Source organism: Xiphias gladius, chromosome 12 (genome assembly GCF_016859285.1).
Source record: "Xiphias gladius isolate SHS-SW01 ecotype Sanya breed wild chromosome 12, ASM1685928v1, whole genome shotgun sequence".
NCBI lineage: Eukaryota > Metazoa > Chordata > Actinopteri > Istiophoriformes > Xiphiidae > Xiphias > Xiphias gladius.
This window is the reverse complement of record NC_053411.1, coordinates 1,655,635-1,673,772: the sequence shown is the minus strand read 5'-3', so window position 1 is coordinate 1,673,772 and position 18,138 is coordinate 1,655,635. Positions and strand designations below refer to the sequence as shown.

Sequence of the window (18,138 nt, the reverse complement as noted above, 5' to 3'; positions counted from 1 at the left end):
ATCATAAAATAGCAGATAAATGAGTAGTGTATATTCTTGTCCAAACCATAGCTAGTTATGGCTAAAAAAAAAAAAAAAATACTCAAATCACAAGGATCGCATTTCTTTTTCCAAATTATTTGGTCAAATTGCAAAACAAATGTATGGAGGAAATTGATTATCGTTGCTTTTATTTTTATGTCAAAATCAGTTTATTTCTGGTGTAAATCTGTTTAACTCGTTGTAGCTCTGCATTCTGCAGAAACGTACAACTGTTGATGCTAACTTCACATTCGGAGGTATTTAGAGCTACAAGAAGCAAAATGAAGAAAAAAAAAATACTAGTTGAGCATGTAATTTGTCTTTTAATTAAATGTGACAGGTTGAACATGTTAAAATAGAAAAGCACAAATTTAAAAAGAGCCTATTAAACATGTAGGTTCGTTCTTGACCTTGGTAACAGTGGTTTGATGAAGCCAAAAAAAAAAAAAAAAATCATTTTTGCAGAGCTTTCAACTTTATCTCAAAGTCTTCATCAGCATATGGAGTTTGCTCAGTTGTCATCATGTGACCTAAATATAAAACTTTAGTAACATCACGTGGCAGTAAATGGGGACAAGATTTTAACATAATAAAGGTTTAATGACAACTGACTGAACTCCATCCGTTGAGGACAACCATGAGATGTGGTTGAAAGCTGTGGGAAACATAATTGGGCAGTATGATTTTTTTTTTAGTCAAGTTAGAAGTTCCATAGTAGGTGATGTAATGACAATTGAGCTGCATTCAGAAAGTATTCAGACCTCTTTCACTTTTTTCATATTTTGTTATGTTGCAGCCTCATGCTGAAATAGTTTATATTCATTTTCCCTTATCAATCTAAACTCAATACCCCCAAATTACAAAGCAAAAACAGAAGTTTAGAAACTCTTGCAAAGTCATTAGAAAGAAAAAACTGAAATATAGAATTGACGTAAATATTCAGACACTGTACTCAGTACTTAGCTGAAGCACCCTTGGCAGCAATTACAGCCTCAAGTCTTCTTGGGTCTGATGCAACAAGTTTTGCACACCTGGTTTTGGAGATTTTCTGCCAGTTCCTCCCAGCGTTGTCTTGGCTCTGTGCTTAGGGTGATTGTCCTGTTGGATGCGGAACCTTCAGCTCAGTCTGAGGTCCTGAGACCTCTGGACCAGGTTTTCATTAAGGATTTCTCTGTAATTTGTTCCGTTCAGCTTTCCCCCCAACCCTGCCCAGTCTCCCTGTCCCTGCCACTGAAAAACACCGCCACAGCATGATGTTGCCACCATCATGCTTCACTGTTGGGTTAGTACTGGTGATGAGGGTGCCTTGTTTCCTCCAGACCTGATGTTTGGAATTGAGGCCAATAGTTCAATCTTGGTATCATCAGACCAGAGAATCTTGTTTCTCACAGTCTGAGAGCCCTTTAGGTGGTTTTTTTGCAAACTCCAAGCAGGCTTTCCTGTGTCTTTCATTGAGGCGAGGCTTCAGTCTGGCCACTCTGCCATAAAGCCCAGATCAGTGGAGTTCTGCAGTGATGGTTGTCCTTCTGGAAGTTTCTCCCATCTCCAAATAGAATCTCTGGAGTTCAGCTTGTGACAGTTCATCACATCCTGAATCTCATAACTTCTCCCCAAGCTGCTGAAATGACACTTCGGTTGTTACAATCGAAAAATCAATTTCCAACTTTACTTGTTGCTTCACTTGGCTGCCGACTTGATTCAAGTATTTAGTCATTAAAAGCTGCAGAGTGAGAAACTAACACAGAAATAAATGTTTCACAGTGATACCATTAATTGCTTTTTGTTGCCATAACAAGAGTAACTACAAAATAACTAATTAAATAATAAAAGTAAGGACCATAAAAAAATTGCTGAGTGTCAGCAGAAATCCCACATAATTGTACATAAAGTTTTTTATTAAGTTTTTAAAAATAATATGTTTCTTTAAGCGCAGGCTTCCTGGAGAGTTCAGAGGCACTGGACACCCTTGACAACAACCCAGTTATGTAACAGACTTGAATGAGGCAGCCAAAAGTGTCTTGCCTGGGGGGGGGGCAAAGAAACAAAAAAAAAAATCCACTGTGCAAGCATTGTGACAAAAAGGATCTTACATCGATAAAAAGGAGAAACCAGTCTGCACTAAACAACAAAAAGGTGAAATGGATCAGTTTAATTCTAAACCAAGCAAAATTTCAACAGCTATTCATTCAGACTAGAGCCATAACACAACAGACTGATTGCAGAAACAGAGTAAAACTAACATTTTTCTTCTCCAATAACTCAAGGGTCAAAACTGATACTTTTGTCCTTGCAGAAGCAACACAAACACTGCACACAGCATCTTATCAGAGCAGGGAGAGAGATGCAGTAAAAGAACAATATATCAGATTCTCAGCATTCAAGTCGTGCAAGGGGGTCAGACGGTAGCAAACTGCAGCACCAAATCCCCCTCTTCAAACTCAGTCTTACAACTGAGACACAGACAACAAATCAAAAACAAAAAAGATTTAATACCATGGAAATTTCTGGAAAACAATCTGAGACAGTACTACAGAAAGGTTTTTCTGACAGAACTAAGATACACGTCACATCTCGTTATTACAAAAATATTAATCTTAATTCAACTCAAAGCCAAACGGGAACATGACAGGAGTATAAATTTGTAATTTTAAACAGAGGGTGTTTAAAATGAATCATGCAAGCTGAAGTTCAATATATTAAATCCAATGAAATTTCAGTTTTGAGGTTTGAATTGAACATTTCAAGCGATTAGACTGTTCAGCACAAATTAAATTTGCAGCTGGTTATTTGAGCATTTTATTTGGTAAACAAGTAACATCACCAAGTATTGTAGCACTACAGAACACGTGGCCAAGGGCTACAGTGTTTGTATGCACACAAGGAGCTTTGTATTAATCGAAACTTTAAAAACAGGAAAAATAACTAAGTTACACTACTTTACAAATTGAACTAACACAGCCTTTCAATGTTTCGGAGATGTCTTCACAATATTAAGGATCAATAAAAAATAAAGCACTGGTTATATTTTTTTCTGTGAGCCCACGGACGCTCTATATAATATCAGTCTATTGGATATCTGGTGAACAATGTGCTGCAGCGTTGAAACTCTTGTGGGAGAAGGATTCTTCTGTGGTAGGGTTAATTCTGGGGTGGAGGAGGTGGGGGAGCAGGAGGCATGCCGAAGGGCGGCATGCCTGGTACCCCCATCCCCATCATGGTAACAAAGTTGGAGGGGTCCATGGGTGGTGGGGGTGGTGGGGGGGCATACATCATGCCGGTTGAGCCTGGAGGTGGTGGAGGGGGAGGAGGAGGGGCGCCGGGAGGCAAAGGTGGCTGTACACCAGGGGGAGGTGGCACCATGGATGGGGTACCCATAGGTGGTGGGGGCTGGGCTCCGGAGGCTGCAGGCTGCTGGGGCTGCTGCCATGGAGGCAGGGTGCCAGTGCCAGGGCTGGACGTAGTGGTGGTATCTGCGGGAGGTGCGGGATAAATAGAGGTTAACTCTTTACGGTAAAATGTTCACACTGTGTGTATATGTCAATAAGATTTGTTGTAATTTTTTGTCTTTCAGTCAGACCATCTACCTACACGACCATAAGAGACTTTATGACTAAACATAGGCCATCATACCATTTGAAATCAGAGGAGCCCAGAATCACCAATCAGTATGTAATTTCATCTCATTTGAGCAAATAACTATGGGATTTTCGTGTGAGCAAAACCAAAGAAGCGATGATTTTTAGATACCAAAGCCAGGTATAGGAGATCCAGGTGACCTGCACTGACCAGAAAGGAAATTTTGTGATGACCGAGCTGCAGTTAATTATATTTAAAAGAAAAAAAAACAACACTAAAATAGCCAATTAGTCTTCTGACTGTAAAACTGTTTGGTATTAGGGTTACTTAAACTTTCAGTGCATAATATTCAGCAGCACTTTACACAAAACAAACATGTCTGAAATTGTTGACTTTTCACTAGGAAATAACATTTTTTGTAAAGTTGTCACAATGTCTAGTGAAAACTATTGTAGCCTATATAATGGACTCAGGATCCTGAAATGCAATGTACAAAGTAAAAAATGACCTGAATGGTGTCGATAACCCATTTCACCATGTGACACAACTGTGTGTAGTAATTAGTGAATTAGTTAATGACTGAATGAATGGTTTTGTATACAGCTTTTGTGTGTTCCTACTTTGTTGCCAGGGTAGCGGTGTACTGGTTGCCATGCTACTGGTTGGAGGGGGGGGTGGAGCCTGCTGTTGCCATGGTGGCAGGGGACCAGAAGGAGGAGGGGGCGGCTGGTTGCTGGGGGGAGGAGGTGGAGGTGGCATCATACCCATTGGAGGTGGCAGCAGACCTACAAGAAAAAAAACCCTAAATCAAAAATCCTCCTCTACAGTTATGTTATGGTGTGACATCTTATTTTCCTTGGTCCACAACACATGGGCAAGCTTATTTTGTTGCCAGTTTGAACTTTATTATCATTTATCATGCCAAATTGAGGAGCTTGTAAATAAATGTACAATGGATTTACAGGGAGTTCGTGCAACGTGTCATGTCAGTTTTCATTAAAAGGTTCTTCTTCTTTGTGGCATTTAAAGACTTTGCCAGGACTTGGGGGAACAGTGATGTCTCAGTAACATAACTTCTCGGAGTAAATTCTATTTCCTCCTCCTACTTTTACAATAATTTTGCAGTGTCTGACAGCTCTCTAAAATTTGTTTAAATTTCCTACACCAAAAATGTCAGCTCTTACCCATAGGGTGGCCATGAGGTCCTGGACCCTGGCCCATGGGGGGAGGAGGGGGCTGCATCCAGGGGGGAGGCAGGCCGTTGGGGTTGGGGGGCAGAGGGGGCCCTCCCATGTTGGGCATGGGGGGAGGGAAGTTGTGGGGTCCTCCATGGCCACCAGGCCCTCCATGCATGCCGTGGAAGTTCCTGTTCTCATTTGGGCCAGAGCTCATCCAAGGAGGCCGGTTCTGCTGTACACAAACAACAATCAGTCACTTTAGAAACTTTTCTGGTCACACAAAAGTATGGAATCATGTGTTTCACCAACGAACCGGTGGTGGCTGGTTATTGGTAGGGCCTGAGGCCCGAGGCGCTCCTCCCTGCGTGCTGGAGTGTCCACCACCAGATGTGGGGACAGGAGCCTCCCCCAGCTCAGCCATGAGGGACAGGTACTCCTTGTCCATTCGAGCCTTGTCCTGGGCCGACTGAGGTGGCTCGCCACCCGTTGCTCTGTGTGCAGCAAATGTGCTACACAAAGCAAAACACCAAACATTGTTACAAAAAGATTTAGAACACACTACATAACCAAATAAGGGTTTCATCTTAAATTCTGTGACTTGTTTAACTGTTGATCACCTGGTGTACTTGCAGTCAGAGGAGATGTGGCCTGCTCCACCACACTTGGTACAGAGGGTGGTGTTGGTGATGCTGCGGGGCTCGGAGTTCTGCCATGGACGAAGGATCCTACAGAGACAAAGAGAGACAGTCTTCACTCATGCAGTGTAGCTTAAATTGAGCATAGTGGACTTTTCCCTAAATTTCTCTTCTCCAGTGCCCATACATTCATCACCAATAATCTCCACATAGTGAACTGTACATGATGCTCAACGACTGTCAGATGTGTTCCACTGACCTGTTGTCATCTTCCCTCAGTGTGCCATTAAGTCTGGCTAGCTCCCTCAGTTGCATCTTTCGTAGGTCATTCTGATCCTCAGGTGTCTCAATGCCTTGCTTCAGGATGTTGCGAATCTGTGAATTTCTCACCATTAATATACTATACATATTGTACTTTCCCAAAGGTATGTTGAACACACATTCATAAACCGATCAAAAATCTTCAAATTAGGTTGCTTAAGCAAATTGTCCTAGGCAAAGATGGAACATCCAATAGAAGTATGATCATCAGGACACTGAGGTAATCTAACCTGCTCCACAGCTTTCTTGACGTTCTCCATTGTGTTGGCAGTGACCAGGGCATGCAGAGGCTCATCTTCCCCTGGGAGCATCTGTCCATCCTTTCGGCCTACCTTCCCCTCCTTCACAGAACCTTTACCTCGGATCATGATCTTAGCACAGCACTCCTTCTCAATGTTCTTCAGTGTATTACCACTGGTAAAAAAAAAAAAAGGGAAAAAGTGAGAAACTAAACTCACTTTCAGCTGTACTGGGAATTAACTTACTTGGTTAAAGTATATAAAACATGCAAGGTGATAGTAACATTAAGTCCAATTTACCGTGGCCCAATTAGCAGACCAACAAAGTTGATTTCAGGGTATTCATCTTGGGGAATCATAACTTTGTCGTTGACTCTGGTGGCTGGGGGTCTGTAAGAAATAGATACAAGATTAGCATTTTCTACGAGCAATGAACAATTTTCTGATTTTCCTAAAAGCTACTGGAGAAAAAAACCCCAAAACAAAACAAAAAACTTTGAAGCTTTGCTTGTGTTTCCACTATATTTTTCAAATTGATTTTTCTGACATTTATCATTAACTAGAATTACCACCTTGCAGTTGTATGCTTCCGCCAACCAGACAAGTTGTAGTTTACATCCATGTCTGTTCAGATTCATAATGTATGTGGTGAAGACCCCATAAAAGGTATTAAGAGTATTTTATCATAATAAGCATATGAATTATTGAGTTATGGCCAAAAACTTGTTTTTTGAGATCACAGGGACCTTTGACCACCAAAATATAATCAGTTCATCCTTGAGTCCAACTGAACGTTTGTGCCAAATGTGAAGAATTCCCCTCAGGTGGTTCCAGAGATATTGTGTACACAGGAATAGGATGGATGGACGGGCATCCCAAAAACATAATACCTCTAGCCACAGCCGTCGCCGGTGCGGAGGGATAAAAAGGCTATCGCAGGGCACACTTGCCTTTTGTTGTGCTCTTTGGTGACAAATGAGGTAATGCAGATATTGTTATTGATTTCTTTAATGTTTTGTTGAATCACCTCTGAGCCTGGCCTGCCAGCCCGTCTGTTGAACCACTCTGTAGTCTGCTTCACTATGTGCACTGCGACTCTTAATTCTTAAATAATCCCTTGTTCATCTTTAATTTTTTCCCTGCGTTGTCTGACCGTGTGTTTTTCTGCCAGATCCCGAAAAACTGTCTGGTCCACTTTGTGGTTTCTAATCACTGAATGCAGCTACCTCTGAATGTCTTCTATCCCAACATACTAACAAGGACCTGGACCTTTGTCTGTCCAACAAGTGTTCTCTAAGCTTTTTTTTTTTTTTTTTTTTTTTTAAGTATTGGTTGTCCTACTCCATACATATGTAGTAAAATGGGTTATGCTGTGCCATTTGTTGAAGTTGTTCTTGTTGTGATTTGACACGTCTGCTCTACCAGCAAGAATAAACAACACTGCCAGTGTCCACCAAAAGTACATGGAATTTAGTGTCACCCCTGAGCAGTGCCCAAATTCAGTTGCAGAAACTCACCTATAGAGCTAGAAGTGGCTAAATTTCTTTGTTAAATCACATCTCTAACCGACTGGTAGAATATTCATATTGTAGAATTTCAGATATCAGACTACTACTACTATCATCACTTTACAATCTCCATGGATAACTTGCGGCTGTAGGCACAAGTTGTCCATGGAGGTATAGCAGGTTGTCCAGAGGCAGAGCGGTTCATCCACTAACTGGAAGGTCCTTGGTTCGACCCTGGCTCCTCCAGTCCGCATGTCAAGGTGTCCTTGGGCAAGATACTGAACCCCAAATTGCCCTGACGGCTGTGCCATCAGTGTGTGAGAGCGTGTGAATGCGATGTATAAATGTCTACACGAATGGATGAATGTGACATGTAGTGTAAAGCACTTTGAGTGGCAGATATCGACTACAAAAGTGCTACATAAGTGCAGTTGATTTACCATTTACAAATTTGTTGCACAGTCACATAGATCAGCCTCTAGCCACAGGAAACAACTAATGACATGCCTTTTATTTTATAAGTTAAATAAACACAGAGTTAGTATAACCAAAAAAAGAATGTCAGAAAACAAATAAATAAATCATACTTATAGTCTGCAGGAGGCTTGAACTCAGGGTTGAGTCCAACCATCTCGGTGATGAGGGAGTGACGCTCCTCCTCAATCTTCTTTCGTGTGCGATACTCGCGGGTGTTTAACCTCTTGCCCTCGCTGTTATAGATGGGCTCTGGAGAGGGAGACCTGAAAACGGCAGACAAAAGACAAGAAAGACATCATCAATACCTTTCTAGAAGTGGAGCTCTGCCATTACAATTACACAAACTTCCTACAGCTAGCTAAGACTTTAGGAATTTCAAATCTTCAGTAGGAATTCTGAATCAATGGGTACTGACAGGTCTTTTAAATGTTAAATTTAAAAAATAGTTTTGGAAATTTGGATCTGAGAGAATTCTCAGATAAACTGACTGTGACTCATGGCCAGTGCAAGAGCAAAATCCATAAGAAAAAGATGTAGGAACTCTGCACTGACATTTCAAAGGCTAGAGTCCATTCATTTATACAATTCAGGGTAAAAAGGGGGCAACCAAAGCTGTATAGTGGTAATTAACCCAATACAGTGGAGGGGCATCAACCACACAGAAAAATAAATAGATAAATGGCCATAACTAAACCTGCATACAGGATTGTTGGCCTACAAGAAAGGAAAGTTGGAAGTAAGAAAAAGAAACCAAAGCAAAATTCGCAATCCTAAGCAGAAACGCTGGCTTTGAGAGTTGCTTGGTGTTGACGTGGCGGAAGAGGTCCGTACCTCCCCTTGGATGCTGAAAACCTGTGTTGCTGCATTAAGAAGGCTCTGTGCTTGAAAAAGGGTTAGGCTGACGTGGGGTAATTTGGGTTAGAGAAAAGGAATTAAGATTAGATATCCACCTTTTCCTATGCTCTCCCATTTGAGAGCCACATTTGTGTCCATGTGATGTGAAGAGTGAGGGAAAAAAAAAATAGGTTTTTCCTTTTATGCTTCAAACTTCCAACGGTGACAACCTGAAACATCCCCAGTTGGTTCTGTCACATTAGATTGGGGAGTGATTTATAAAAGTGCTGAAGCTCTGCAATCAACTTTTTGGTTGCTGTGGAAATTTCTGATTATGATGAGAAACTCTATACAGTGTACAGACGACAGGGACTCTAGCTAACAAAGGTCAACTTCACACACTCTTGAGAGCAAGCCACTTCCTGCAGGAACAGATCCTTATGGAAACTATGTTATAAGCTGGCCATTGCGTTTCCAGAACACATACAATTCTGGCAGTTTTCTTCCAGACCTCAAAAGTCCAGAGGGAAAACTGGCACACGCCCCCCTTCCCCCTGGGTGGAAATGTTTAAAGCCACATTACGGGAAAACCAAAGATCACCAACGAAAAATCATTTGTTAGGTCTAAGACAAAAGCTATTAATCACTGGTATTTTATGATGTGGGCTACATGCCATGAGCTAAATCATCACTGTCGAAAATTGTTATAATATCCAGTATGTATGTCAAGCAAGGCAATATCAAATGATGGGTGTGAATCTTTGGTTACCAGTTAACTTTTCCAAAAGAGCCAATTTATCTGAACTATTACAACTTTAAAGCTAACAAGATTTTAAATATCAATGTGAACAAAGTCATCTACATTGAGTAAAGTGTATTGGGTCAAACCTTTTTCGAGGAAAGTCTTAATACATTTAGCATCATATATGTACTCATAGATTCACACAGCACTCTACATCAGACATAAAAAAGCAGTGGGTGAAACCGTGATGAATAAATACTAAGAGGCTAAATCTGAAACAATTCCATTAACACATAATCCAATATAAAAAGGTGCAAATATTAAAGAGTCATCTTGACTCTGGCAGTGACTTGCTAATTTGTCTCACCTTACACTGACCTATGTACAGTGGGTTGGCCAAGCATTCATACCCTCCTGCTCCTTTCCACTTTGGACACTATCTCTTACAAAACTATTTCAATGAATTTATTTGTCTTTTTTTTTTTTTTTAAATTTGTTTTTTTACCCAAGATTGAAACTGTTTTCCAAACAGAGATGCAATCGACCTGTAAACATTTGTTTGACAAAAATAAACAAATAAAATAAAAATAGAAAAAGCAAAACAAAAACACTCAACTCAAAGTCCACTTACTAGCTTTTGGGAGCTTTCAACCACATCTCACTATCTTCCTCAACAGATTGTAGTTGTTCTGCTCTGAGAAAACTCTCTCCTCTGAGGAAGACCATAAAATTTTATTGAAAGCTCAAAAAAGCCGGAAAATAGACATATAGTTAAGGTTTTTTTTTTTGGTCAAGCTACTATTTCCACAGTCAAGAAGGAACTTTCATGTTCAACTGTATACATTTCTGTTTATTGACAATTATTTATTAAAATATTTTTCTTATATGAACAAAAAATATTTATTAAAATATTTTTGTTCATATAAGAATTCACTTTGGCTAATGCTTTAAAGCTATTAATAGCCAGTGCTAATTCTGTCTGTCAATTTAATAAATTACAAAATTGATTTCATTTTAATAAACTGAAAAAAGTGTAATAGAATTTTACATTTCAATGTAATTGCAAACTGTCTCATTGTCTTGGGTAAAAACACTCAGTCAGTTTATTAGGAACACCTAGCTAAAAAGTAATCTAAGTCTAATACAACAGTCCTGCAATAAATCCTTATTTATGAGGGTTATAATGTCCAGTTTCTGTTGACACTGTTTTAGAGGGGTGTTGATTCAACTGTATGATCATTTTGGAAGGTGCAGTTTGCGCTGCTGTTTAACTGTACTGCATTAAGACACAAAGAGTGTCTGTTGTTTAGCCTATCCTCATTGATTTGAATTGGGCACAAACTTCAGCCTCCAAAATGATCACTAGGTTGATTCAACACCTATTTAACACAGTTTCAACAAAAAGTGAACATTCTAAGATTCAAGAAACAGGATTAATTGCAGGACTGTTGGATTAGACTGTATTAGTTTTAGCTAGGTGTTCCTAATAAACTGATAACTGAGTATATATGCATATATCCAATTTAAAAAAACAAACAAAACAAAACAAAAAAACTAGAGATGGTCTAAAAATGTACAACCACGTGCACTTACTGGTGATGGAATGAACAGCACACTGAGAACTTTAGAAATATATTAATGCAGATCAATTCTCCTCTAGCACTAGGCTTTGACAATGTGAAAAACTCAAATATTTGAATCAACACTGCCTTCAATTACGAGATAGCTAACTAAAATTAAATCTCACATCTGACAGCTTGTCACTATCCAATCTGAGATTTAGGCTAATAACCACATATATACTGAAAATCAACATTTGTCTTCCAAAAAGTCAAGAAGGTAGAGAAAATGTTACTGTTCGTGGGTTTAATCTTTTTCCGACCTGTCCTCAGGGTTAACAGGGATTCCCAGGTCTCCTGTACGCAGTTTACGAGTCAGGTCTTCAATCTGCAGTTGGACTGGAAGAATTCAGGTTAGGAAAGAAAAACAAGGATGGAGAGAAATGTGGTTACCATAACAACATCAGAGAGACAACGCTCTGCACATTAGAGCACTGTCTCATTCATTACTAAAGGTAAAAATAAATGGCGATTCTGTTAAATAAAAAACAAAGGGAGATCAAATGAACATCTAGTAAGACTCTAAAGCATGAAACCACTTACTCATTGCTGAGGACATCAGAGGCATACATTACCCAATATGAATATGTTCTGGAGGTCATTTACATTAGCATAAACAGGACTAACCTTTTCTCAGACAATGATTAAACATGGCAATATGTCAGTAAATGACTAGACCATGATTCCTAAAAATGCCTGCCATACCATTAATATTTCAAACTCAAGCTGAGGTTTTCTTCAATGAAGACAGGGTTTCACATATTGTAGCATATTGTGTTTAAAGGCTTTGGCATTTTAAGGACACAGCAGGTCTAAAAATCACTGATTGGTCTATTTGTTTTGCAAGTTTCAAAAACAGAACAGGTGATGAGAGTCACTCTTGTCACTCCACAGATCTAACACTGGGGGGCTGCAGTGACAAAGAAACAGTTTTTACATTTAGAAGGCAATGTCAAAATAAATCAATCAGTCATCTCATGCACATTATGAAAGTTGTAATGAAATACCCCCCAAACACAGAAATTCACTGATCACTGAAACGATTACTCTGAATTATACAGATGAATAAAGGGCCTGTGAATTGTGGCTCACAGCAATTTCATTTTAAAATGCTTCCCTTGGATTGTTTTAGGGAATCTACTAAATGAGCAAAGGAAATGATAAGTATGACAAGGGAAGGTGGGCACAAATGAATGTTTACATACCAAGGAAGAACAACCATTACCAATGAGTGAACATCAATAACGATGTCAGTTATTGACAAAGGACTTATCTGCTTCAGAACACCCACTTGAGGGCCTGTGAAGGCAGCGTGTTGGTGCTACACTGCTGCTGAAAGGCATTATTGGTTAAAAACAGTGTTTCATATGATTAATTTTTTTTTTTTTTTTAAATAGAGCCCAAACTAAGAGCACAGTAACAGTGATCAGGTGTTTCCCAATTTGCAATGCCCACTAAACTGACTTGTTGAGTAATTTAAATAGGTTGGATTGATTTGCCGTTGAAGCAGCATTGCTCACACTTAGACCAATATAAACAGAAGCATACTTCAGCATGTTAGGACATTATGAGTAACGTCTCCATGCACCGGAACATTACTGATGATGTGTAGGGGGATCAGGCAAGACAGTGAACAGTGACCTGCAGCTCAAGACAGATATCAGCAAGCAGTGGTGTTTAATCATCTATGTCAAACTCCTCTTGCTAATGGGTGCTCAATGGTATGCAAACCGTAAGACCACAGAAACAGTTGCCACAACAGAACCACTTTACCTCCATTAAAGAGAAATTACTTTAATTAACACTTTACAAGTTATAATCATTGCTCATCAGAAATTATTGCTTTGTCTCAACAGTTGGAGCAAAATTAGACATTTCGCATTTTGTGTAACACAGTAATGTTACTGTTGAATAGATAAGAAATGTGATTCAAAGTTTTTAGTTAGTAACGCATCTTGTGGGTGCCTTTAGAGAGCTCTAGCTGTTGGGAATTCAGCAAACAGTACATAAGCGTAACATTAATACTTGTATGCATCATGTAAGAAAACTAGAACTTCAGACAGATGTCATGATGACACATAATAAAACAAAATTAATTTATAATCAACATGTTAATCTTTGATAACAAGAGATAACTATTACACATTTACCTATATAGGCTCTCTCTTGATCCCGGGTCAGTCCAGGGGGAATGACAGTGGGCATGCCTGGTATGACGGTCTTCTGATCCGGCGTCTCGCTGCTCCAACGACTCTTCTTCCTTGCTTTCTTCTGACCGAAATCTACGGAGAGAAAGGGGTTATATTATGAATACTGCTGTAGCTTTCATGCGTTACGCTACAGAATGACTTTCAATGCAAGTGCCACGCAACATGACCTTGCTTATGCGTATAGATAACAGGAAATGTGAAGTAGTAGCGACCCATTAACTATTGGTCGCTACTACGCCAGAAGAAGCTGGGTTGTTCACAGGAGCCTTTAAATTTGTCGTAAGAAACCAAGGGGAACTCGTCGCAGAAGAATTCGTTGTGTCGAGAGTATGCAATCATCTACATCCAACCTTTAGGTTTACTTATTCATGATTCAGAAACGACAGCCTGTCCATACGGCCAACTCAGCCCTTGACATGGTTTGAAGTCGCTATGACATTCTGTCAATATCAAAACATTACATGGTAAGCAGCAAGCTAACGTTAATGTATGTATATGTTGATGCTTTGGGTTATAAGTAAATATCGCAATTAACATTGCGTTTACGAGGTTCATAATCTGTTCAACATAATATGTGCAATTTCAATTTCTAAGTGTAGCGTTAGTCACTCAGTAACATTCATTAGCTAATTAACGTTGGCGCGGCTGTCTCCATTTCGTGCAAGGCCAGAGCTCGATGTGGGGCCTTTAACCCATGTTAGTTAGCCACATTAGCTGGCTAGTGTTAACTCATGCAGCATCAAGCGCCTGTGACGTTAACGGGTGTTCGGTTAACGTACCTGGCTTGGCTAGTCCTGCCCCCGTAGCTGGTTGTTGTTGAGCCTGGGTCGAAAAACTTGTCCCTGGATTGAATTGGTGTGCCTGCGGAAAAGATGCGTTTGGCATCGAAGGTTGGAAACCTTGTAGCGAAGGAAAGGATGCGGGCGGCCCCGGTGTTGGCATCAACCCGTTCCCCGCACCAGGCCCGGCATCAAATCCTCGTTTAGCGCCAATACTGGGGTGCAACTTCCCTAAAGGAGTTGCATTTGCTCCCGTGGCCATTTTCGGTGTACTCAAATGACGTAGTCTCTGTCAAACGTCAATCGTCTCAAATATAAATTGGTTTAAACTGAGAAAATAGCTAACGAACTATTGTCCGCTAATCCTTCACACAGTACTTTAATCAAAATGGCGCCCAACAGAAAACCACAAAGGATGATCCCATGGACGTGTGATGCGTGAGGTGACCCGCTGTAGAATAAAGCATTACTATTGGCCAGACCAAGGCACCTCTCCATAGCCCGTGTTCTATTGGGCAATTTTATTTCGGTTTCCTCATTCTGTAAACTGATTGGATCAAATGAATATCAATCCCATTATAGAGACGCGGCGTCATGGCCGAGCTGGTTTCTAGGCTCATTTTTTAAAAACTTTACTTAGAACAACTCAGTACATTACAATCTTTAGTAGGAATATTGATTTTGCATTCCTCAAAACAATATAAACTGGTTCAAAAACAGCACGGTTATACTGACAATAACTAAAAATAGATATATAACAATAAAATAATAGAACAATGCAATAAAAATAAATATAATTAAGGCAAGGCATCTTCACATTCCAGCAGTCAATGTAAGAGTCCTTAGCTAGATTTCTGTACACAGCTAAACATACCATTGTACCACAAATCATTTATATTTTGAAACCCTATCAGCAAATCACACAGATGACCCATGTGGTAGCAGAGACAATTACTTGAGTAAATAATGCGAAACAAAAACATTCATACTTGATCAAAATACCAGAAATTGTGACATAGCATGATGAACTTTTTGTATTGGCCGGTTTGTATCGGCATATATTTATAGAGAAGAAAAATAATTCTGTAATTCATTTCTAAACCAAGTTAATTTGGGTTTCTGATTTCTCAATTTACATGAATGAATGTGATAGTTTCCATTTCAATACCCAGCCAATTATTCAGGTTCTGAAAAAATTGTATCATGACTTGACATGAACAGAAGAGAAGTTCAATAGTTTCAGGTTCTTCAAGACAAAAACAAAATTGTATCATGACTTGACATGAACAGAAGAGAAGTTCAATAGTTTCAGGTTCTTCAAGACATAAACAACTGGAGTCAATTTCCAATCCAATTCTTCTTACTGTAATTCTTTGGCATTTGCAGAAATTGGCCATTTTAGATATTTCAAATATTTATCCATGACTGATAAATTATTTTTCATTTAATCTGATGTTTGTGTCTCTTACAAAATCAAGAAAAAATTTACATTTGAGAGATTTGCGGATAGTTTAGTTATTACACTTTTTCTAACACTGATAAGCATTTGACCACTTTGTATATCTAGCATGAAAATCTGCGATTGGTAGTCTATCATATCCAGTATTGGTCTCACATTTTTGTGTACATGTCTACATTCAATGAAGCCTGACTGAAGTTCATCAAACAATTTGAGTTTTATGTGACATTTCTTTAATGTAATTCTAAAAGAGTTTTTAAAATTCTGATGCTAAACCATTAATTGGATTTTCCATTTTTCATCTGTTTCAATGCAATTTCAATTTCTGATATAATTAAATCCTCTTCCAATATTTTGTTATCCTCCTCATTTAGTGATTTTATGTTGTCTCTGACTATTTCACAATGGTAACGAGGCCCCCTCTCACAGACGGTGAACAGCCTTTCAGGGGCTGAACTGCTATAACATAATACCCTCCACTTACCTCGGGATTGCTGCGGGTAGTATAGCTACGCACCATGTACGTGCCTCAGTAAGAATCCGCATTCATCAGACCAGGCTACGTTTTTCCAGTCTTCAACAGTCCAGTTTTGGTGAGCCTGTGACCACTGCAGCCTCAGATTTCTGTTCTTGGATGACAGGAGTGGAACCTGGTGTGGTTGTCTGCTGTTGTAGCTCATCCGCTTCAAGGTTGGACATGCAGTACACTCTGAGACGCTTTTCTGCTCACCACAGTTGTAAAGAGGGGTTATCTGAGTTACCGTAGCCATTCTGCCAGCTCCAACCAGTCCGAGCATTCTCCTCTGACCTCTCTCATCAACAAGTTGTTTCTGTCCACAGAACTGCTGCTCACTGGATGTTTTTGTTACCACTCTGAGTAAACTCTAGAGACTGTTATGTGTGAAAATCCCAGGAGATCAGCAGTTTCAGAAATACTCAAACCAGCCCGTCTGGCAACAACAATCAAGTCATGGTCAAAGTCACTGAGATCACATTTTTTCCCATTTCTGATGTTTGATGTGAACATTAACTGAAACTCCTGACCTGTATCTGCAGGATTTTATGCATTAGAAAAACAATGCTTTTTAATTGTTTTTGAAATTTTGACCCCAGAACACTGTTGAAGACAAATAGTTTGAGGAATACCAGGGGGTTGACAACAACAGCAGTTAAATGCAACGTATATGCCAATGCAGCAGAAATAATAATCCATAATATTATTAAATATTTAATAGTAAAATACTGTAAAGGAATATTTTTCTGAGTGTTCTTATTTTTCATACTTTAATTACTCTGCTGGCCAATCAGACCAAGTTTAGCTGGGCTTGTTAGATCCCGCCCTCTCAGGCAAGTACTCACATTTTCTAATTTCATATTTTCCATTTTCTATCCAACATTCCATTGATCTTCCAAAATGTTACGCATTGATCTGACAAATGAAAAATACATTCCTGGTTGAAATTATTGGCACTTCTGAATTTTAAGTACAGAATTTAGAATATCTTCAGAAATAAATGCAAATGAAAAAATTCTGTATCGTCAAAATATTGTAATACAATATCCACAGAATAAAAAACTTGCATAATAGTGAAATAATATAAACACAAAATGTTCCCCAGACACAATTATTGGTGTCCTTCACTAATATTTGGTTGCAGAACCTTTGGCAACAATGACAGCCTCTAAACGTTTCTTGTAGCTATCTAGAAGCTTCTTGCACCTGTCTCCTGGTAGTTTCTGCCACTCCTCCATTGCTATGTGTTCAAGCTCTTTTAAGTGTGCAGGTGTCATTTTTGCACTGGCAGATTTCAGCTCTCTCCAAAGGATTTCAGTGGGATTTAGGTCAGGACACATTGACCTTTGCTTCAAACCTGGTTTTCTGACACTGGGTAACACATTTCAGTCCTTTGATACATTCAATGCCTCCAGTACCAGGGGAAGCAAAGCAGCCTATAGCATGATAGAACCTCCACCATGTTTTACTGCAAGTAGGGTGTTCTTTTCCTTATGGGCTTCATTTCAGTGCCTATAAACAAGCTGATGCGCTGCATTCCCAAAGAGCTCTACTTTGGTTTCATCTGTCCATAGAACATCATCCCAGAAGACTGTGGCTTATCTATGAAAGTTTTTGCAAACATTATTCTTGCCTTTTTGTGCCTTTCTTTCAATAGTGGTGTCCTCTTTGGTCTGTGCCAATGGAGCCCTACTTGGTATAGTGTGTGGTACGGGCTGAAACTACCTCTCCAGATTGCTCCAGGTAATTCTGAAGCTCTTTCCATTTCTTGTGTTTTTTTCCCACAATCCACATCAACCTTCACAGACTTCTCTCATTGAGTTTCTTAGCACCACGTCCTGGAAGCATCCTAACAGTTTAATGACGGTGAAACTTCTTGATAACATTATGAACTGTTGAGACAGGGATTTCAACATCTATGCCAATTGCCTTGTAGCCTTTGGAATTATGTTTTTTTGATAATAGCATTTCTCATGCTCTCAGACAGCTCTCTTGTCTGCACCACTATGTTAAAAAAAAAAAAAAA

General features: G+C 39.4%; 1 protein-coding gene across 3 annotated transcripts; it reads right to left on the bottom strand.

The window, feature by feature from the left end:
- Positions 1-1,898: 1,898 nt before the first annotated feature.
- On the bottom strand, positions 1,899-14,581 carry sf1 (splicing factor 1). 3 transcript variants are annotated; one of them, XM_040140894.1, is made up of 12 exons: positions 14,140-14,581; positions 13,301-13,432; positions 11,414-11,489; positions 8,066-8,218; positions 6,271-6,360; positions 5,962-6,145; positions 5,670-5,785; positions 5,393-5,500; positions 5,089-5,284; positions 4,782-5,004; positions 4,218-4,382; positions 1,899-3,491 (listed from the first exon to the last, which is right to left on the bottom strand). In XM_040140894.1, exons 1-12 carry the CDS (start codon positions 14,399-14,401, stop codon positions 3,160-3,162), a joined length of 2,037 nt encoding a protein of 678 aa, XP_039996828.1. In that variant the 5' UTR covers positions 14,402-14,581; the 3' UTR covers positions 1,899-3,159. The 3 variants fall into 3 exon arrangements, with proteins under 3 accessions (XP_039996828.1, XP_039996827.1, XP_039996829.1); XM_040140893.1 differs by having other exon boundaries at positions 4,782-5,007; positions 14,140-14,580; XM_040140895.1 differs by lacking the exons at positions 11,414-11,489; positions 14,140-14,581 and having other exon boundaries at positions 4,782-5,007; positions 13,301-13,403.
- Between the last annotated feature and the right edge of the window lie 3,557 nt (positions 14,582-18,138).

Excerpts from the sequence above, each read along its gene's own strand:
- sf1 (XM_040140893.1), bottom strand. The coding sequence starts at position 14,401 with ATGGCCACGGGAGCAAATGCAACTCCTTTAGGGAAGTTGCACCCCAGT. Across the intron at positions 11,490-13,300 it reads TCAAGAGAGAGCCTATATAG|TCCAACTGCAGATTGAAGAC; the intron begins GTAAATGTGTAA and ends GAATTCTTCCAG. Across the intron at positions 5,008-5,088 it reads CCAATAACCAGCCACCACCG|CAGAACCGGCCTCCTTGGAT; the intron begins GTTCGTTGGTGA and ends GTTTGTGTACAG.